Genomic DNA, 18,008 nt, shown 5'->3' with positions numbered 1-18,008 from the left:
TTTAGAAAGGAAACACTAATGCATTATTGAGCAATGCATTTCTGCAGTTCAGCTACCAAATTGAGATCATCTTCACTGCAGGCTTTAAGGTTTACAACTGACTAACCTGGTAGAGATACTGAAGTTTTTATATCAGTAATGGCCTAATGCAAATCCACTTAGGCACCAGGATACTAGATAATTTTCATTGCTGTCCAAACATTCTTACCCTTTTCTTAATAATTCTTCTTCCAAGTATACTGTTAATGTCAATTGTTTTCTTCATAGCCCAAACCATAATCTCATAAAAACTTCATTTATATATTAAATGAACTCCCCCTTGGATAACCTCACATCCTGCATTAAAATGGCAAGTGAAATTGACCTCTGTAATTTGTCTTCTTTCTCTGACAAATAACTGAAATGATTCTTGCTTTTAAAATGAATCTCTTCATCTCCAATTCTACTCTTCACCTACTACTCGCACCTTAGTTCTACAAGTATGCCTGTGCATACTTGTAGAACTAAGGTGCAACCCTCACATTAGAACTTTAAGAATTTTAACACTTATTTCATATATTGGCTGCCATTAACATCAATACTGGTTTTGTTGTAATTTATTTGTGAGTAACCTTGAACCTAACTTTTGTTAATCTAGCTATTAGTTTCTAGTGAAACAGATAACAGGACTCTAGCTTTGATGTAGTAGTTTTTTTTCCACCGGAGACCAGGCCAATAGTGTTAATGATTAACCAAATTAGTGTGACTTTAGCATACCATGTGTATTGTAGCATAGCTTGTCTCTTTTTAAATATACGTATACTTCGGATGATGACCTTCATATGAAGGTTGAAGCATCAGGTGATTATTTTGATTTATAACCTCACTAGATTTCTTAAAGAAACAGGACAGAAAGTGATCTTAGAGATAAGACATTTCAGCTATGACCAGTCCATTTTTGTGTTTTTCTGTGAGTTTTGAGAAAACAATTTTCTCAAAAGTTGAGAAATTTGCACTTTTGCAAATTTCTCAACTTTTACCAGTCTGACTTACGTAAATTTCGCTACAGGAACAGGGGATCTTATAGACACTAGGATATTTTTGGAAAGGAACACTGTCTTTTTGAGAATGTAGGAAGTTTTGAAGTGTCTGCATTTGAAGGAGATTCAGATACCACCATCTTATGTAGAATCCATATGTTGAGAAATTCCACATACACATGGTGAATATATAAAGTGTTTATTATTATTATTATTTGACACCTCCAGGGAGTCCTAAGACGCATTGAGGGAGAGCACCTACTCTACAACTCTCCGTCTCCACCACTCGACCTCATCTACACCAATGCCATCTACTGTCCACCATCACCACTATTATTTTCACAGACAATCACAAACATCCATGCCCACGGCGGGATTCGAACCCGCAGCCTTTTGGTTGGAGAGCGGATATGCTAACCACTCGGCCAACCAGGCAGGCATGTAAATATGTTTATATTTTTATTTTTTTTTTAAATTTTGATGGAACTGCAAACGAAATAGCCTGAGTTCATGGTGAATGAACTAAAATAGGGTTGAAATATTGGGAGGAAATTTGGCTTGGATGAGGTCAAAGGTATCTTTGAGTGGGACATTGGTGAATAAGGAGGAGACATCAAAACTGACCATTATGTTAGTGTGTTGGAGTGAGAGATTTTCTATACTGGCTTTTAAGTGGGCTGAGTTTTTTATGTATGAAGGTGTGTTGCCAGTATACTGTGTGAGAACTTTGGCTAATTTGTATCTGAGGGAATCAGTGGCATCTACATTGGGACATAATGGTACATTTTGCTTATGGATTTTTGGTAGTCCATATATCCAAGGGGGGGGAGGAATCTAGAGTTAAAAGGTTTTAGTCTGTTTGTCGCTTCCACAGGCCAAGAGGTAACCTTCTTAAGGATGGAGTGTTCTGATTTGGGTGCTAGTGGGATCATATTCTATAGGGAAGTAGGTAGAACAATTGTTTAGATCTTTCTATGACTGACTTCAGTTGTCTTTCTTCAGTCTCATTTGCTTATTCTGAGTGCCTGTAAGCACATATCATTGTTTTGTGATCCCTGAAGATAGCAATATAACATTGCAGAAATATAGGTAGTTATTAATTAAAGTTTTTATAATTGATAATTGAGTTTACCCTTTTTCCTCTAATTGTTCATTTTATAATTTCACTGACAATCCACATTGCATCTTTATCTCACATGCCACCATCATTAACCTTCTACCTATCCTGATACTCACATTCACACTGTCAGATTTTCATTTCTGCACTGGATCCTTTCTTAATCCTCATTTCAGCAGCTGTTTACCCAGCTTCACTGTTAATCGCTCAGATTCTGAATGTCTCCAACAAACAGTCTCCTATCTTCAAATATATCTATATATCCACATATGAAGGTCTGTCTTCTTGCACATTCATACTATTCATAATCATCACCCTTCTCAGTTCTCTGCTGTGGTATGCTATCATACCTGCAACATACAGCTACCTCACATTCTCCACTTTGTAAATACCATGCTACTTCCATGACACTTCCTCATAAATCATTTATTTCAACTATGGAAAAAATGATTTCTGAAATGAAATCCCCACAAAACACTGTACTTCCAACATTCTGTTGCTATCAATCAACCTTCATCTCTTTTTCTTGTTCTTCCTCAGGTGCCTCTTTTATTTCACTTTCAACAGACAATCTCTTCTCCAACTATCCTATCACACTCTGTATCCACCTTTAGTTTATTCCTCAACCTCATTAATTTGCTCATATCCTTCTCAATGCAAACATCCTTAATAATTTTCACATCTACCATATGAACTTCATCGCCACTCTTTATTTGTTCCCTGGATCATTACTTTTTTTTTTTCTTTTACCTTTTTGCTGTCAGTTCTAAATTATTTACTACCATTGCATTACATTCATTCTGCCCCACTTTTGCCCTACTTGTCTTGCTAATGATAACATAATTATTTTTGAATTTTATTATATGCAGCTGTAATATATGATTGACACTTCTGTGGAATACTAGGACTCACCATGGGAGGAAACTCGACACTATACTGCACAATCCACCACCTGCATAGTACTCATTGTAATATTTCTATATTTTAATTGTACAGTATATTTTTTCTGGCTAATTTGCTTGTTTTAATGAAATAAAAAATCTGAGGTTTCCAGGAGAAAACCTTGTTACCTCAGTAGGAGACTGGTTAATTCACCTTCCTCTGAAAAAGCCCACATAAAGATTCCTCTTGTTATGATGAGAATTAAAGCCAAGTTTTGCCAATGTGTTTGTTTCTTGTTTATACGTAATGTGTTCTAGTTGTGCCCCAGTAATATAACACACACACACACACACACACACACTATGTGGAAAAAAGTGTCTGGACACCAGTGCTGTTTAGACAATACTGCATTTATTGCAAAATCAATAAGGAGTTGGCCTACCTTTGGCCAGTTACATTGTGCACTCTTCTTGACACAATGATAATTTCACTTTCAATGAGATGCTGGTAACTAGTTGTAGGTATATTTTTCCATTCCTCTTGCAAAGCAATGGTTAGTTCAGACATAGAAGTTGGACATGTCGTTCTAACCCGAATCTGACATTCAAGTTCCAAAAGACCTCTATAGGATTAAGGTCGTGGCTTTCAGCTGACCACTCCAAATTCTGTATACCCATATCCTTAAATCATTTTGAAATAGAGCATGCTTTATGGCTTGGCGTGTGGTCGTGCTGAAACAAAACTGGCTTGTCTCTGTAAAACTGGTAAAGTGTAGGCATTGTGGCATTAATTATCTAAAATGTCCTGTAGTTCATGGCATTCATGTTTCCATCTGCAACCACCAATGGTCTGAGTCCATACCATGAGAAACATCCCCAGACTATGACACATGACACTACCACCACCAATTTACCATTTGGGATGTCACATGCTGGCAGATACCATCCACCTGGCATATGCCACACAATGACCATCAGATTTAAAAACAGTGTAGCGTGATTTGTTACTCCATACTACTAATTTCCACTGGTCTAGGGTCCATCGACAATGTTCTTTGCACCAAGCAAGTTGCTTATTCATATGAGTTATTAATGGCTTTTATGCAGCAGCTCTGCCATGGAAATTTAACTTGTGCAGTTCTTTACAGGCAGTCTTTGTACACACTCAATCCTGTTGAGTCCTGTAATTCCTTGGTGATGATTTCTGCAAAGGAATGATGGCACTCACAGACAGCATGTTTCAGAGCTCTCTTGTCCCTTTCTGTCAATTTACATCGCTTTCCTGAATGTTTCCTGGTAGTCATAAGTCTCTCACATTTCCATTTACTAATAACATCTTGAACAATTGACTATGGGCATTGCAATTTTTCGGCAATTGCAGCATGCACGGGCAGGTTACTGATATGGAACCTATAATAACACCTCATTGGAAGTCAGTAAGCTCAACACATGTGGCCATGTCTCATGAGTAGATGATATACAGTACTGTACGATGTCTGAGGAGCTCATCTGCAGTTTTAAAGGAATTCTGGCACATGTGATCTATTGCAACGTTCCATTTTTGTTACAGAATGGGGTATCCAGACACTTTTTTCCACATAGGTTATATATATATAAATCTTTTGTTAATGTTCTTTTAAATAAATGTATAATGAGTGTACTGATTCAATATTCTAAAAATACTGTACAATTTGATAAAGGTATTACTGAAATAAAGAGCTACTAGGCTTCGCTTTGGCGATGTAAAATTATTTAAATTAAGGGGATATTAAATCCCACATTATTTCAAAGCCGAATAAGAAACTCAAAGATAGAAATCCAAGCGTTTCATGCCGAATATAGCAAACTATAAAAGTTTCGGCGGATTGCAGCGTAAGCTAAAACACATGGTTCAATACCAGGGCAACTCGTAGCAAAGGTTGGTATAGTTCTGATCGCTATTCTTAGTATTTCCCATAATGTAAAACATATCTCCTAGGAGATCGCCGAAGTGAAGCCTAGTGGCTCTTTATTTCAGTAATTTATTGGTCACCTTTTTGACAACTCGTGTAGCAAAGTATATAAGTTCTCTTCACTATAATCTCAGTATTATCTGGTCTACCTACTCACTGATGAGACCTCAATAAAGGGCGAAACCAGTCTGGGTAGTGATCTTCCACCATAATGTACAACATCATACATCTCCTAGGACAGGGGTGTTCAACCCGTCAATCGCAGAGTGATTTTTGGTCGATCTCTTGTGTATTCCTCCTTACAAATTTAATTAAAACTGAAAACATAATATTTTATTTATCATTATTTTGTATTATTTTTAACTCACTTTAAGTGTATTGCTATTGTTTACTGATTTAACAATTTTAACAAAAAATAAATAATGTTCTTATAAGTCCGGGTAAATGAATTAATTTGGATCAGTGGAAGTCAACCAGAGAGCCGAGTGAATACGATTATAAGCAAAGTGTAAAAACTCGATTGTAGCTTAAATATTCCAATGCACATTACATCGATTTTTTACTTAGGTTAAGTCCCATGTGAATATTGTAAAAAAAATAAAAAAATAAACTTTGTTTGTCTTGGTATAGTTTGTATTAGATGTTTTTGTAAATAACTCTTTTGAAGCTAACTGTATATACTACTTTAATGAGAATATGTCAGAGTGTTAAAAAAAGGGCAATGTTTTTGTTGCCGAAGCTGTACATGGCAGCATTAGAAAGATTGTTATTGAAATTTGTATGTTCTAAGTGTAAACATCCCTGATGTCAGTCAGAAAGAGTTCAAACAACTTTCTGATGGCCGGCAACTTACAATCAAAAGAAAGCGGAGGAGAACAAAAGGCTTGCCGAACTTGAAACATAAGATGAAAGACTCATACCGATTCTTTGGGGGTTGCCAAACTTCATGCCAGGTCTCAGAGGAGGCCTAATAAAAAGGGACTGAAGCAAGCAGAAGAGGTCCCGGTTCCAGAATTGCTGTCAGAGAGGAGGCTGCCCAGTCCAGAGTCACCGTCAGAGAGCCTACCCGGATCCACGTTGCTTAAGAGAGGAGCTTCTCGGTTCGAGATGTCACTAGAGAGAGAGAGAGAGACTACTTCTAGGCCGCAGATAAGGTTTCAAATTGCTGAAAGGAAGAGTTCCAATTGCCAGAGAAAAGTTTCCAGGCCAGGTTAAACTCAGACATTTACCAGTGTTTGTGTTTTCATTACAATTTGGTGAATCAAACGACTTCACTGATATTGCTCAGTTAATGGTATTTCAAGATTATTCAAGTAAAGAAGAACTTTTGAAAATTATTTTGAAAATTATGCCATTATTGGGAAGGACTAGGGGAGAAGACATTTTTTTGGCATTTGATGAATTTGTGAAACAACACAAACTTCCGCTTTTTAAACTTGTTGAAAGTTTATTTTTTCACTTGGTTAGAGTATAATAAAATTAGTTTAATCCTTTATCCAAGTGTGAGCAAACAAAGTTTGCGCCTGAAGTATCTTCAGGACTAGGGTAAAGTGATACAACACCAGGGCAACTCGTTGCAAAGGTGGAGAAAGCTACCAACACTCCTAACTCAGTATCTCCTATAATGCAAAACACATCTCCTTGCGGATATGTCTAATGTTATGCATTAAAGGAAGGGCCACTACCCAGACTAGTTTCGACCTTTATTGAGGTCTCTTCAGCGGGAGCCAGGCCCTAGTGGAAATAGTGGAAATACCAGACAGAAGCATTAGCAGGTCATCTCTACCTATAGGAGTTGCCAAATGGTGTGCCACCCTTTTTTAATAAATTACTCTGGATTTAGAGAAAGATGTTGAAAGTTTATTTTTTCACTTGGTTAGAGTATAATAAAATTTCCGCTATTTCCACTAGGGCCTGGCTCCCACTGAAGAGACCTCAATAAAGGTCGAAACTAGTCTGGGTAGTGGCCCTTCCTTTAATGCATAACATTAGACATATCCGCAAGGAGATGTGTTTTGCATTATAGGAGATACTGAGTTAGGAGTGTTGGTAGCTTTCTCCACCTTTGCAACGAGTTGCCCTGGTGTTGTATCACTTTACCCTAGTCCTGAAGATACTTCAGGCGCAAACTTTGTTTGCTCACACTTGGATAAAGGATTAAACTAATTTTATTTTAAACTTGTGTCTATTACTACTGATGGTGCTCCTGCAATGATAGGTAATAAATCAGGCTTCATTTCATTATGTAAAAACGATGACAAATATTCCAGATTTTTTAATGTACCACTGTATTATTCACTACCAAGTACTGTGTAGTAAAAGATTAAACACAAAAGATGTTTTGGATATTACATTTAAAATTGTAAATTCTGTTCAAGGAAAAGCCCTGCAACGGCAGTTATTTAAATTACAGGCAGATGATGATAATATATTTAAATTACAGGCAGATGATGATAGGGAACTTCTGTTGTACAATAATGTTTGCTGGCTCAGCAGAAGTCAATTTTTAGAAAGATTTCTTGTATTAATTAACGATATAAAATTTTTTCTTGATGAAAAAGGAGATATTTATCCACAATTGAGTGATAATAGATGGTTGTTACACTTATCATTTTTAGTAGATTTCTGTACGAAATTAAGCAATTTAAATTTAGACTTACAAGGTAGAGATAAAAATTTAATTGACATGTTAAGTTCAATAAAAACTTTCCAACAATACTTACTTTTATTAAAGAAAAATATAAATGACCCGAATTTAGACATCTCCCATATTTATTAAAGTTTTTTGAACAAAATCAAGAAATGCTTCGCTATGATTTAAATAATTTATTCGTGAAAAGAATTAGTTGAGGAAGAAATAAATTCAAGATTTAAAGATTTTAATAAAACTGAAATGACTGTATCTTTTATCAATAATCTATTTCAAGAAAACTTGAACATCACAGAAATTTCAAATAAAATTAGTGGGCTGTTTGATTTGATATAAACCAAGCTGAAGTAGAACTTGAGATAATAAACATTCAGAATAGTTTACATTTAAAATCAACAAACAATGAAGTCATTTGGAAGTATGCACATGAAAAATTCCCAATAACTGATATTGCACGAAAAATTCTGTCGTGTATATCAACTTGACTGTGAAAATATTGCGAGGTCCAAACAATGCCAAATTTCACATTAACTTTTTTTTTTTTTTTAAATCAACCAGCATTTCCTGTAACTTGTGAGTTTGTAATCAATCTGTTGTTTTTTCTAACTTTGGTTTTCCAAAATGGAGAAATAAATATTTTATTCCAATATTTTTTTTTTGTTGTATTAAAATAATTAAAGTGATAAATAAATTTTTAAATACACAAAGTTTTTAGTAGTGTATTTTTTTTAGTTGTTTATTTATGCGTAATCAGATATCAGGTTGGGGGAATGTAAGAGAGTAGATCACCGAATAACTTTTTATAGAAAAGTAGCTCGCGTAGTAAAAAAGGTTGAACACCACTGTCCTAGGAGATATGTTTTACGTTATGGGAAATACTAAGAATAGTGATCAGAACTTTGCCCACCTTTGCTACGAGTTGCCCTAGTATTGAACCATGTGTTTTAGCTTACGCTCTAATCCGTCGAAACTTATATAGTTTGCTATATATTTGGCATGAAACTCTTGGATTTCCATCTTTGAGGTTCTTATTCAGCTTTGAAATAATGTGGGATTTAATATACCCTTAATTTAAATAATTGATAAAGGTATGCTGTGTTCTGATCCACAGGCTTAGCACATGATTAGAAGTACCATTAACATAAGTTGAATTGAAAAAAATTAACATTCTGATTAAATGTATATCAATATAACAAATAATGCAAAAGTATATTCAAGATCTTTCCTTCCTCTTTTTTTTTAGATTCTGTTTTGGTTAAGTAGTTGATCTTACTTTTAAAAGATTGTTTATGCTATTTTGGGAATATATATATATATATCAAATAATTAAAACTACTGTTTGATGAATATTAGGACCTCCACCAAAACGAGCTGCTTCCAGAGTGGTTAAACAGACCAGAAGCAATAAGATTCAAAATTTAAAAAGAATTAATCTTAGAAGAAAGGGGAAAGAAGTTTGCAAGCAGGATGAAAAAGGTAAAAGATTGACAGGAGCATGGAGAAAAAGGCAGAAGACAAATGGATCTTCAACTTCAACAACAGTAGCACCTCCAAAAAATGAAGTAAAAAGCACCAAAATGCAGGAAAATATAGGTATTTATATATATATTTGTGGACATTTTTGTAACATTCTTCAAAGAAAGTACATTTGAAGAAATTTTGTTACATTACATTCACCCCCGCCTCCCTTGAAATGCATTCTGAATTTGCTCATTATACCTACTATTGAAACATGGTTAAACAGTAAACAGGCATGATTAACTTTTGGAGGTTAACAATCTCTAAAGAGAATAAGTAAAATATAATTAACAATTCTTTAAGCATTGTTTATCTCCAAACATCAAAGAATATAATTCTCGTGGAAAGGCTTAGACGTTGGTTATGCATTTTCACTAAATTATTTCAGGAAATTACAACCTACTAGGATATACATTAAAATAAATTTTAATATATTTCTATATTTCGGCAACGTCGCGCTGCCATTTTCAAGAACTTAGGTACAAGATATGTGCACGCAGGCACAGCACAAACAATAAATGAGTAAGAAGAATGAAGCTAATATTTCTCCTAAAGTCCTGATGGTGCCCTCTAGTGGGCGATGTTGGTATTCTTGGGCAATTGGGCTGAAGGTCTTCTGATGTAGGTTTCCCAAATTTGAGGAAGTCTCATGAAAATGGCAGCGTGACGTTGCCGAAATATAGAAATATATTAAAATTTATTTTAATGTATATCCTAGTACGTTGTAATTTCCTGAAATAATTTAGTGAAAATCAAAGAATATAAGCCGACTTACTGATAATAATAAATTAAATAATATATTATTCACTGGTTCAGCATGTTGTTAAACCATTGAGGATTTCTGGATGAATTTAATATTGCATTCATTAAAAAGAAAAGTAGATTTGATGAAATATAATTTTTCTTTTAGTAAGGCATTTGTGGCAAGGCATGACCCCCAAAAGTAAACATTGGAGAAATCATGATCCATTTATCTTCTGCTTTTCTCTGTGTTCCTGTCAATCACCTAACCTGACTGCTTCTTGTCTGTTCTACACTATATATTATATTGTGTATATATAAAAATATATATATATGTATGTGTGTGTGCGTAGAAAGTATTAAAATTAGAATTAGAAAAATTAAAAAACCAGGTTTAAAATAGCTTGGTATCTTTAACACACACACACACATATATATATATATATATATATATATATATATATATATATATATATATATACACACACACAATATAGTGTAGAACAGACAAGAAGCAGTCAAGGTGATTGATAGGAACACAGAGATAAAAGCAGAAGATAAATGGATCATGATTTCTCCAATGTTTACTTGTCTGGGGGTCATGCCTTGCTACAAATGCCTTACTAAAAGAAAAATTATATTTCATCAAATCTACCTTTCTTTTTAATGAATGCAATACTAAATTCATCCAGAAATCCTCAGTGGTTTAACAACATGCTGAACCAGTGAATAATATGTTATTTATATCTCCTCTGTACATGCAAGGCGCTATAACAGATTTCCAGGTTGTTGTTTTTTTCATTTAACTTTTAAATAGTATTTGGTGGAATGTGAATGTTCATGATTTGCAAATATTTAATTTTTTTTTTTTATTTAGAAGCAGGTAAAACATTTATATTTTATGATATTTCAAAAAAAAACAACAACACTTTTTTTATTAAAATACTTATGAAGAATAAATTATAATAGACAAGAAATTATATTCTTGTTTTAATCTTTTACACCCAAGTGTAAAAGATTAAAATTTTACACCTTGGGTGTAAAAGATTAATCTTTTACACCCAAGTGTAAATCTTTTACACCCAAGTGTAAGCAAACTTTGTTTGCTTACACTTGGGTAAAATATTACCTTACTAACCATGCTTTTAGACAGCTTCCACGTATGACCCTCTTGTTCCCCCCCCCCTACTCCCCATGTATTGAAAAATTTCTTCTGTGTCAATCTTATAGTATTCCTTTAGTAATATGATAGTAGTTTCTATCATATCCTCCTCCTCTGCCTGTCAGCTAAACTCTGCAACCTACACACCCTCAATCATAGGGAACATTCTACAGACCTGCCCTCAGCTTGGTCACTCCTCTCTGTATCCTCTCCACAACCTCCTAATCCCCAGATCTAATCTTGGCATGAATAGAAATGATGATGAAGTGGTTGAATAGGAAGTAGAGTTTGATCAGTGATTTTAATTTGAAAATATGGATTGGGAGGTGGGGGTGCACATAGAACAAGGAAAGTGAATTTCATAAGTTTCAACGGATCATCTTCCATTTTCCTTGTTGGTAAAAGTAATCATACAAGTACTGATTTGAGAGGTGGCAAGGCAGGGAACTTTTTATCAAGAAGGATGTATGCATGAAACTGCAGAGTAGATGATTATGAATAATTACTGATTTTTAGTTTGCTAGATTGGTTTATTGGCTTAGTGGATAGTGTCTCTGCTCTCAGTCAATACTGATATGGATCTGAATCTCACTAGCATGAATTTTAGTAAATGTGTTAAGCTAGTAGATGGTCTTCTTAATCCAGTGTGAGACTACCATACTTACTAATGACCTGAAGTGGTCTGCAAATAAATTTAAAAAAAATAATAATAAAGACCATGTTTGGTATAGCAGGGTCCTTAGGCCTTCCACAGCACTAACTTACGATAAGTTTTAAACCTTTTGTTAGTAGGATGCACATAAAAATATATTATCATGCTTCATTGGAATTGTGAGACTCACCATGGTTATAACCACTGTATCATAATGCTTATCATACCTTATCTTAAATTCCTTCCATATCAGTGCATTCATCTCTCCTCATGTGAAGAATCTGATTTTTTTGTTTTTTTACTCTGTTGTGTACTTTGCACCTTTATTTAACCTTCAAGATTTCCAGTGCACTTCATTTACTTCAGTAAATGGTTTGAAGACAGATGCCCAGTCATTTTTCTGATGATGCAAATTTAGAACGAGTGATATAAAAAAAAAATGTTGAAGAATCCAGTACTGTGGACAGATAAAACAATGTCTGCTAATTCAGTGTTTCCATGTAGAAAGTTTTATGCTTTGGGTGATGAAAGATAGCAGCAAGCTACATATTGTCATAGGCTCTAATCGTCTAACAGGATCTGATCATCTGCAGTCTTCCCCAGACAGCATGATATCTGCTGAGATCCCATGGAATGTAACAACTTCACTGCTGAGCTGTGAATAATATAAGACTGCAATACTACCAAAGGTGTATTATGTATACAGATTTGCAGAGCTCCCTAGAGACAAAAAAGTCTACTGCAGAAACATCTGGGGCAGATCATAAGAGAGAAACTTTTCTCCCTGTGGCAGCCTATTATATGAAGAATCCATAAAGAGGAAGTTGTTTTTGCTTGGCTCCACATAGGCCATACACATCTTATACACTCTTTCGTGTTGGGAGGTGATGACATGCCTGTGTGTGAATTGCATGGTACTGGATTAACTATCATTGATGCTTTAATGACCATCCTCATTTTGTCAATGAGAACTGTCACTATTTTAATCATATTCATAATCTTCCTTATCCCTGTACGCTCAGGCAGATTATGGTAATACGTATTTAGTATGTATTTATTACCTTATGTACTGCTAAAATGTATTGGTGCAGTATAACCTTAGTTGTCATTGCATCATTAAAACCTAAACCAAAGCAAGAAATTAGAAAAAGATTTAAAGGTGATAATGGAAAAGGATTTAAAACTTAGAATACACAATGAGAATGTTTGAGCAGTAAAGTAACATATATGTGACACCATGTCCCAAAATAGCATTGATATATACACTACTTGAAAATAAGTGTATTATGTATCCACAGCAGGGCTGGTTTTGGGAGGACTAGGGGACATCCATGGAAACTGGGCAAAAGTGTGGTTAGTAAAGGTGTTAGAGCTGGGTTCTTTACTTTTAGAGTAGTGAATGAGTGGAATGCGCTCCCTGAGTCTGTGGTGGATGCTGTGACAGTGAATGAGTTTAAGGCGAGGTATGATAGATACTGTATGAATGTCAAATAGTTGTGATGAATATGATTTGGGGCCTCCCTCGATGAGTCCAATGACTCCCTGGAGTTGCCCGTAATAATAGTAATAGAGTGTGAGGAACAAACAGCCATGGCACCCACTTTAATAAGATGTACGATCTCCTTTCGCTGCAATGACTGCAGAATCCTTCTGGCATTACTTTTCACAATTGCAGGATAGTATTCAATGGAAATTTTGGACCATTCTTCCTGTAGGTATGTAATGAGGTCCTGGGCTGCTGGGGGGGGGGATGTCCCTTGACCTCACCCAGCACTCCAGTTCATCCCACAGATGCTCAGTAGAGTTGAGATTAGGGCTCTGTGGAGGCCAGTCACATGCAGTGATGTTCATGTCTGCAAACTGCAGTTACAGCAGCAGCCTTATGACATTGTCTTGCTGAAAGAGAATGGTCAATTCTGTAGAAACGCCGCAAAGTAGGAAACATTACATTGTATAAAATGTTGAGAAATCTCTCAGAGTTCATTGTTTGCAGCACCACAAACAGAAGTCTGAGGTCAAACCAGGAACAAGAGGACTATACCATCACACCACCATCTCAGATCTCAGAATTTCATAGTTGGGGATTACACACTCTGGTAAGAGACATTCACTGGGCATCTGCTTGGTAGAGGGTGTAGCATGATTCATCGCATTATAACATAGCTTTCCAAGCTTCCACATCCCACTGTGCATGCTATTGCACCACTGCAGATGATACTGTAGATCTCATCGTGTCTTCTAAGACACGATGAGAATGTTTGAGCAGTAAAGTAGCATGTATATATGTTACTGTAAAAGCCCAAAAAGTGATAAATCCTAGAATTTACCATAGAGAGATGGTAAAAGTCCAAAAAATGCTTGCAAATGCTTCCATTTCAGGCTTTTACCAAACCATTTTGGTAAATGCTGGCATTTACCACCACCAATTGGTAAAATCCCCAGTATAGGTGGGTGTGAGTGGCTACGATCTAGAATCAGTTTGTTTTTCTGCTAATATATTTTACATTTTTTTAATTTCCTTCATAAAAAAGTGATATTGTGCTAATATATTTTAAGTTTTTTTATTTACCTTTTTTTTTATTCCCTTCATAAAAATGAAGACATAGTGAATCAGAAGGTTATAATCAATTTACCTTGTGCTAAGAAAAATTTTTAAGCATCGAATAAGTCGGTAAGGAAGAAATATATGTGAAGTGGTAAAAAAGCTTTCTTTAGTTGGTGGACAAGGATTCCAAAAATGCAACTGTTCAAAGATGCGTTTGTGTAAATCAGCCAATTTACTTTGTAACTTCAAATGTTACAACAGTCAACCTTGGTGTAACAAATAAGTTTAATTATGTTCATGGAATTTTTTTTCACTTGGCTATGCTACTAATTATATATTGGATTTTATCCCTTATCCAAGTGTTAGCAAACAAAGTTTGTGCCTGAAGTACTTTCAGGACTGGGGCAACTAGTGGTAAAGGTGGTATAAGTTCTCATCACTTGCCTTAGTATCTCCCATAATGCAAAGCACATCTCCTTGCAGACATGTGTAATGCTATGCATTAAGAGAAGGGCCATTACCCAGACCGGTTTCAACCTTTGAGGTCTCATCAGTGAGAGCTCGACCCAGAGGTGGTGGTGATACTAAGGTGGAAGTAATGGAGAAGTCATATTTACTTATACGAGTTGCCAAAGGGTGTCGCACCCTATTATTAGAATTCTCTGGATTAGAGATAAGTTTATGGAAGTTTTTTTCACTTGGCTATGCTACTAATTATATATTGGATTTTATCCTTTATCCAAGTGTTAGCAAACAAAGTTTGTGCCTGAAGTACTTTCAGGACTGGGGCAACTAGTGGTAAAGGTGGTATAAGTTCTCATCACTTGCCTTAGTATCTCCCATAATGCAAAGCACATCTCCTTGCAGACATGTGTAATGCTATGCATTAAGAGAAGGGCCATTACCCAGACCGGTTTCAACCTTTGAGGTCTCATCAGTGAGAGCTCGACCCAGAGGTGGTGGTGATACTAAGGTGGAAGTAATGGAGAAGTCATATTTACTTATACGAGTTGCCAAAGGGTGTCGCACCCTATTATTAGAATTCTCTGGATTAGAGATAAGTTTATGGAAGTTTTTTTCACTTGGCTATGCTACTAATTATATATTGGGTTTTATCCTTTATCCAAGTGTTAGCAAACAAAGTTTGCGCCTGAAGTACTTTCAGGATGGGGAAACTCGTGGTAAAGGTGGTATAAGTCCTGAAAGTACTTCAGGCACAAACTTTGTTTGCTAATGCTTGGATAAAGGATAAAACCCAATATATAATTAGTAGCATAGCCAAGTGAAAAAAACTTCCATAAACTTATCTCTAATCCAGAGAATTCTAATAATAGGGTGCGACACCCTTTGGCAACTCGTATAAGTAAATATGACTTCTCCATTACTTCCACCTTAGTATCACCACCTCTGGGTCTGACTCCCACTGATGTGCTTTTGCGCAGAAGTGGTTGCTTTCCCTGAGATGTGAGAGGTTCTGCTTGGAGTAGGTTTTCTGTCTCTGAGTGGGGCCACCACTGAGATTATGGCTGTGCTTGGGGGTAGGTTTTTGCTTGTCTCTGAGTGGGGCCACTGTTGAGATTATGGCTCTGCTTGGTGGTGGGGATAAGCCTGTCACTGAGTGGAACCACTGCTGAGTTGGATGGTCACTCGTAGGGAGTGGTGTGAGAGACCACCTAATTTTTAGAGAGATCTTTACTTAAACAGCACCTCAATAAAGGTCAAAACCGGTCTGAGTAGTGGCCCTTCCCTTAATGCATAGCATTATACATGTCTTCAAGGAGATGTGCTTTGCATTATGGGAGATACTAAGGTAAGTGATGAGAATTTATACCACCTTTACCACAAGTTGCCCCAGTCCTGAAAGTACTTCAGGTGCAAACTTTGTTTGCTAACACTTGGATAAAGGATAAAACCCAATATATAATTAGAAGTTTAATTATAATTTGATAATGTTGAAGGTGATTAATAAGTTACTTTTATTTCATGAACATTTTCTTATAATACATTAACCGCACAAAGGAAGATTTGCTTTCGATTAGCGACTAGAGGAAATTTTTCTAAGCCTTTTTTCGACTGGTTCCCAAGTTAGTCAATCTCTGGCATGGGCAAGTTGGTTTTTTCTCCTGTCATTTTTTTTTGTCCTGTAAACTCAAGAAAATTGACCATGGGACCCACATTATTTCAGACATTAAATATATTGTGTTAACGTTATGGACCACGAGATGGCGGCACTTACTGAGCTGCCTCTCTTCACTGCGTGCTGCTTAAGTAGTGATAGCCTTGGGCCAGCCATCTCTGATTGGGTACCAGTGGAGATTGAACTGCCCACTCAGTCTCCAAAAGTTAGACAGGGCTAAAACGGTCTCGCCTACTCCCTATATGGGAATAAAAAGGTGTTAGCTGATTTTTTTTTTTTAAATAATAAAGCAGTTATGTTTAATGTTATTCTGGACATTATGTTTCAAATTTCAATTGACAAAGGTAAATTATTATAATGTAAACAAAACGGACTTTTACCAATTGGTGTTGGTAAATGGTTTTACCAAACCATTTCGGTAAATGGTTTGGTAAAAGCCCAAAATGTGGAAGCATTTACAAGCATTTCACGGCCCTTTACCACCCACTATGGTAAATGCTAGGATTTACCACTTTTTGCTCTTACAGTAACATATACATGATACCATGGAAACGCATGTTGTGAGCCTTGGTTCTGAATTTTTTATGCAGATTCTAGTCGATGCCCAGAACCCTGGCATTTGTCCGCTGACAAATGGCAGTTTTTATGTATTATCCTTTGTAGTACCTTATGCAGTCATATTTGTTGAGTGTGGTGGTCATCCACTGTTGGTAGTACTTGCAGTTGACTTCCTGCACTTTATCTCAGTATGGTATCACTGATTGTTGACCTGGGATGGCCCAGTTTGTCAACAATTTGCTGAACAGATAGGCCTGTAACATAGCATCCTATCACAATGCCTGTTTCAAACTTCATCAGTTCCCTTCTCATAGCCATTTTGCCTGGATATAATTGCACTAACTTGGGAGTATCATATTCCTCCATTGTGTGACTCATTACATGGCACAATGCACCTTGCCCATGGGGGGGGGGTCAACTGATGTCTTTCAAAGTTGTGTGTGTGTATGTATATGTATATATATATATATATGTATATATATATATATATATACATACATTTTATACCTGTGTATGTATATATATATATAAACCTGTGTATGTGTGTATATATATATATATATATATATATATATATACATACATACATACAGGGTGTCCCAAAATTCACGCAAGATTTAAATTTAGCGCCATTTGTGCGGTAAAGTGTTGCCAACGAGAAAAAAAGTACAGCGTGGCAGCTGACAGTTCAGGGTTATTAAAAATGACCACACACAGCGAAGAGAGTTCGTTGAATGGATTATTGAACAACAACAAGTGGATGCTTATTTTTCGAACAAAAATCATCTTCAGCGATGAGGCTCATTTTCATCTTTATGGCTTCGTTAATCGACAAAATTTTTGCATTTGGGGTTCAGAAAATCCACGAATGATTGTTGAGAAACAAATGCATCCACAACGTGTCACTGTTTGGTGCGGATTTTGGGCTGGAGGCATCATCGGTCCATTCTTCTTCGAAAATGCGGCTAATAAGGCAATAACAGTTAATGGTGCTCGCTATCGCGACATGATAATCCAGTTTTTTGTGCCTAAATTGCAAGATATGGATGTGGACGACATGTGGTTTCAACAAGATG

The 18,008-nt window shown here is 35.9% G+C and overlaps 1 protein-coding gene across 1 annotated transcript in view; it reads left to right on the top strand.

Annotated features, from left to right (window-relative positions):
• Positions 1–18,008, top strand: part of LOC150103181 (uncharacterized) — a 71,602-nt gene that overhangs the window by 14,895 nt on the left and 38,699 nt on the right. Inside the window, exon 2 of the mRNA XM_090398121.1 lies at positions 8,973–9,212. Coding sequence (XP_090254247.1) covers positions 8,973–9,212 — 240 coding nt within the window. The remainder of the gene's footprint in view (positions 1–8,972; positions 9,213–18,008) is intronic.

The sequence above is a fragment of the Typopeltis vanoorti genome, chromosome 9 (genome assembly GCF_054136105.1).
Source record: "Typopeltis vanoorti isolate ZY-2024b chromosome 9, IOZ_Tvanoo_1.0, whole genome shotgun sequence".
Classification (NCBI taxonomy): domain Eukaryota; kingdom Metazoa; phylum Arthropoda; class Arachnida; order Uropygi; family Thelyphonidae; genus Typopeltis; species Typopeltis vanoorti.
The sequence above is the reverse complement of the archived record's forward strand: the minus strand, read 5'-3'. Positions and strand labels throughout refer to the sequence as shown.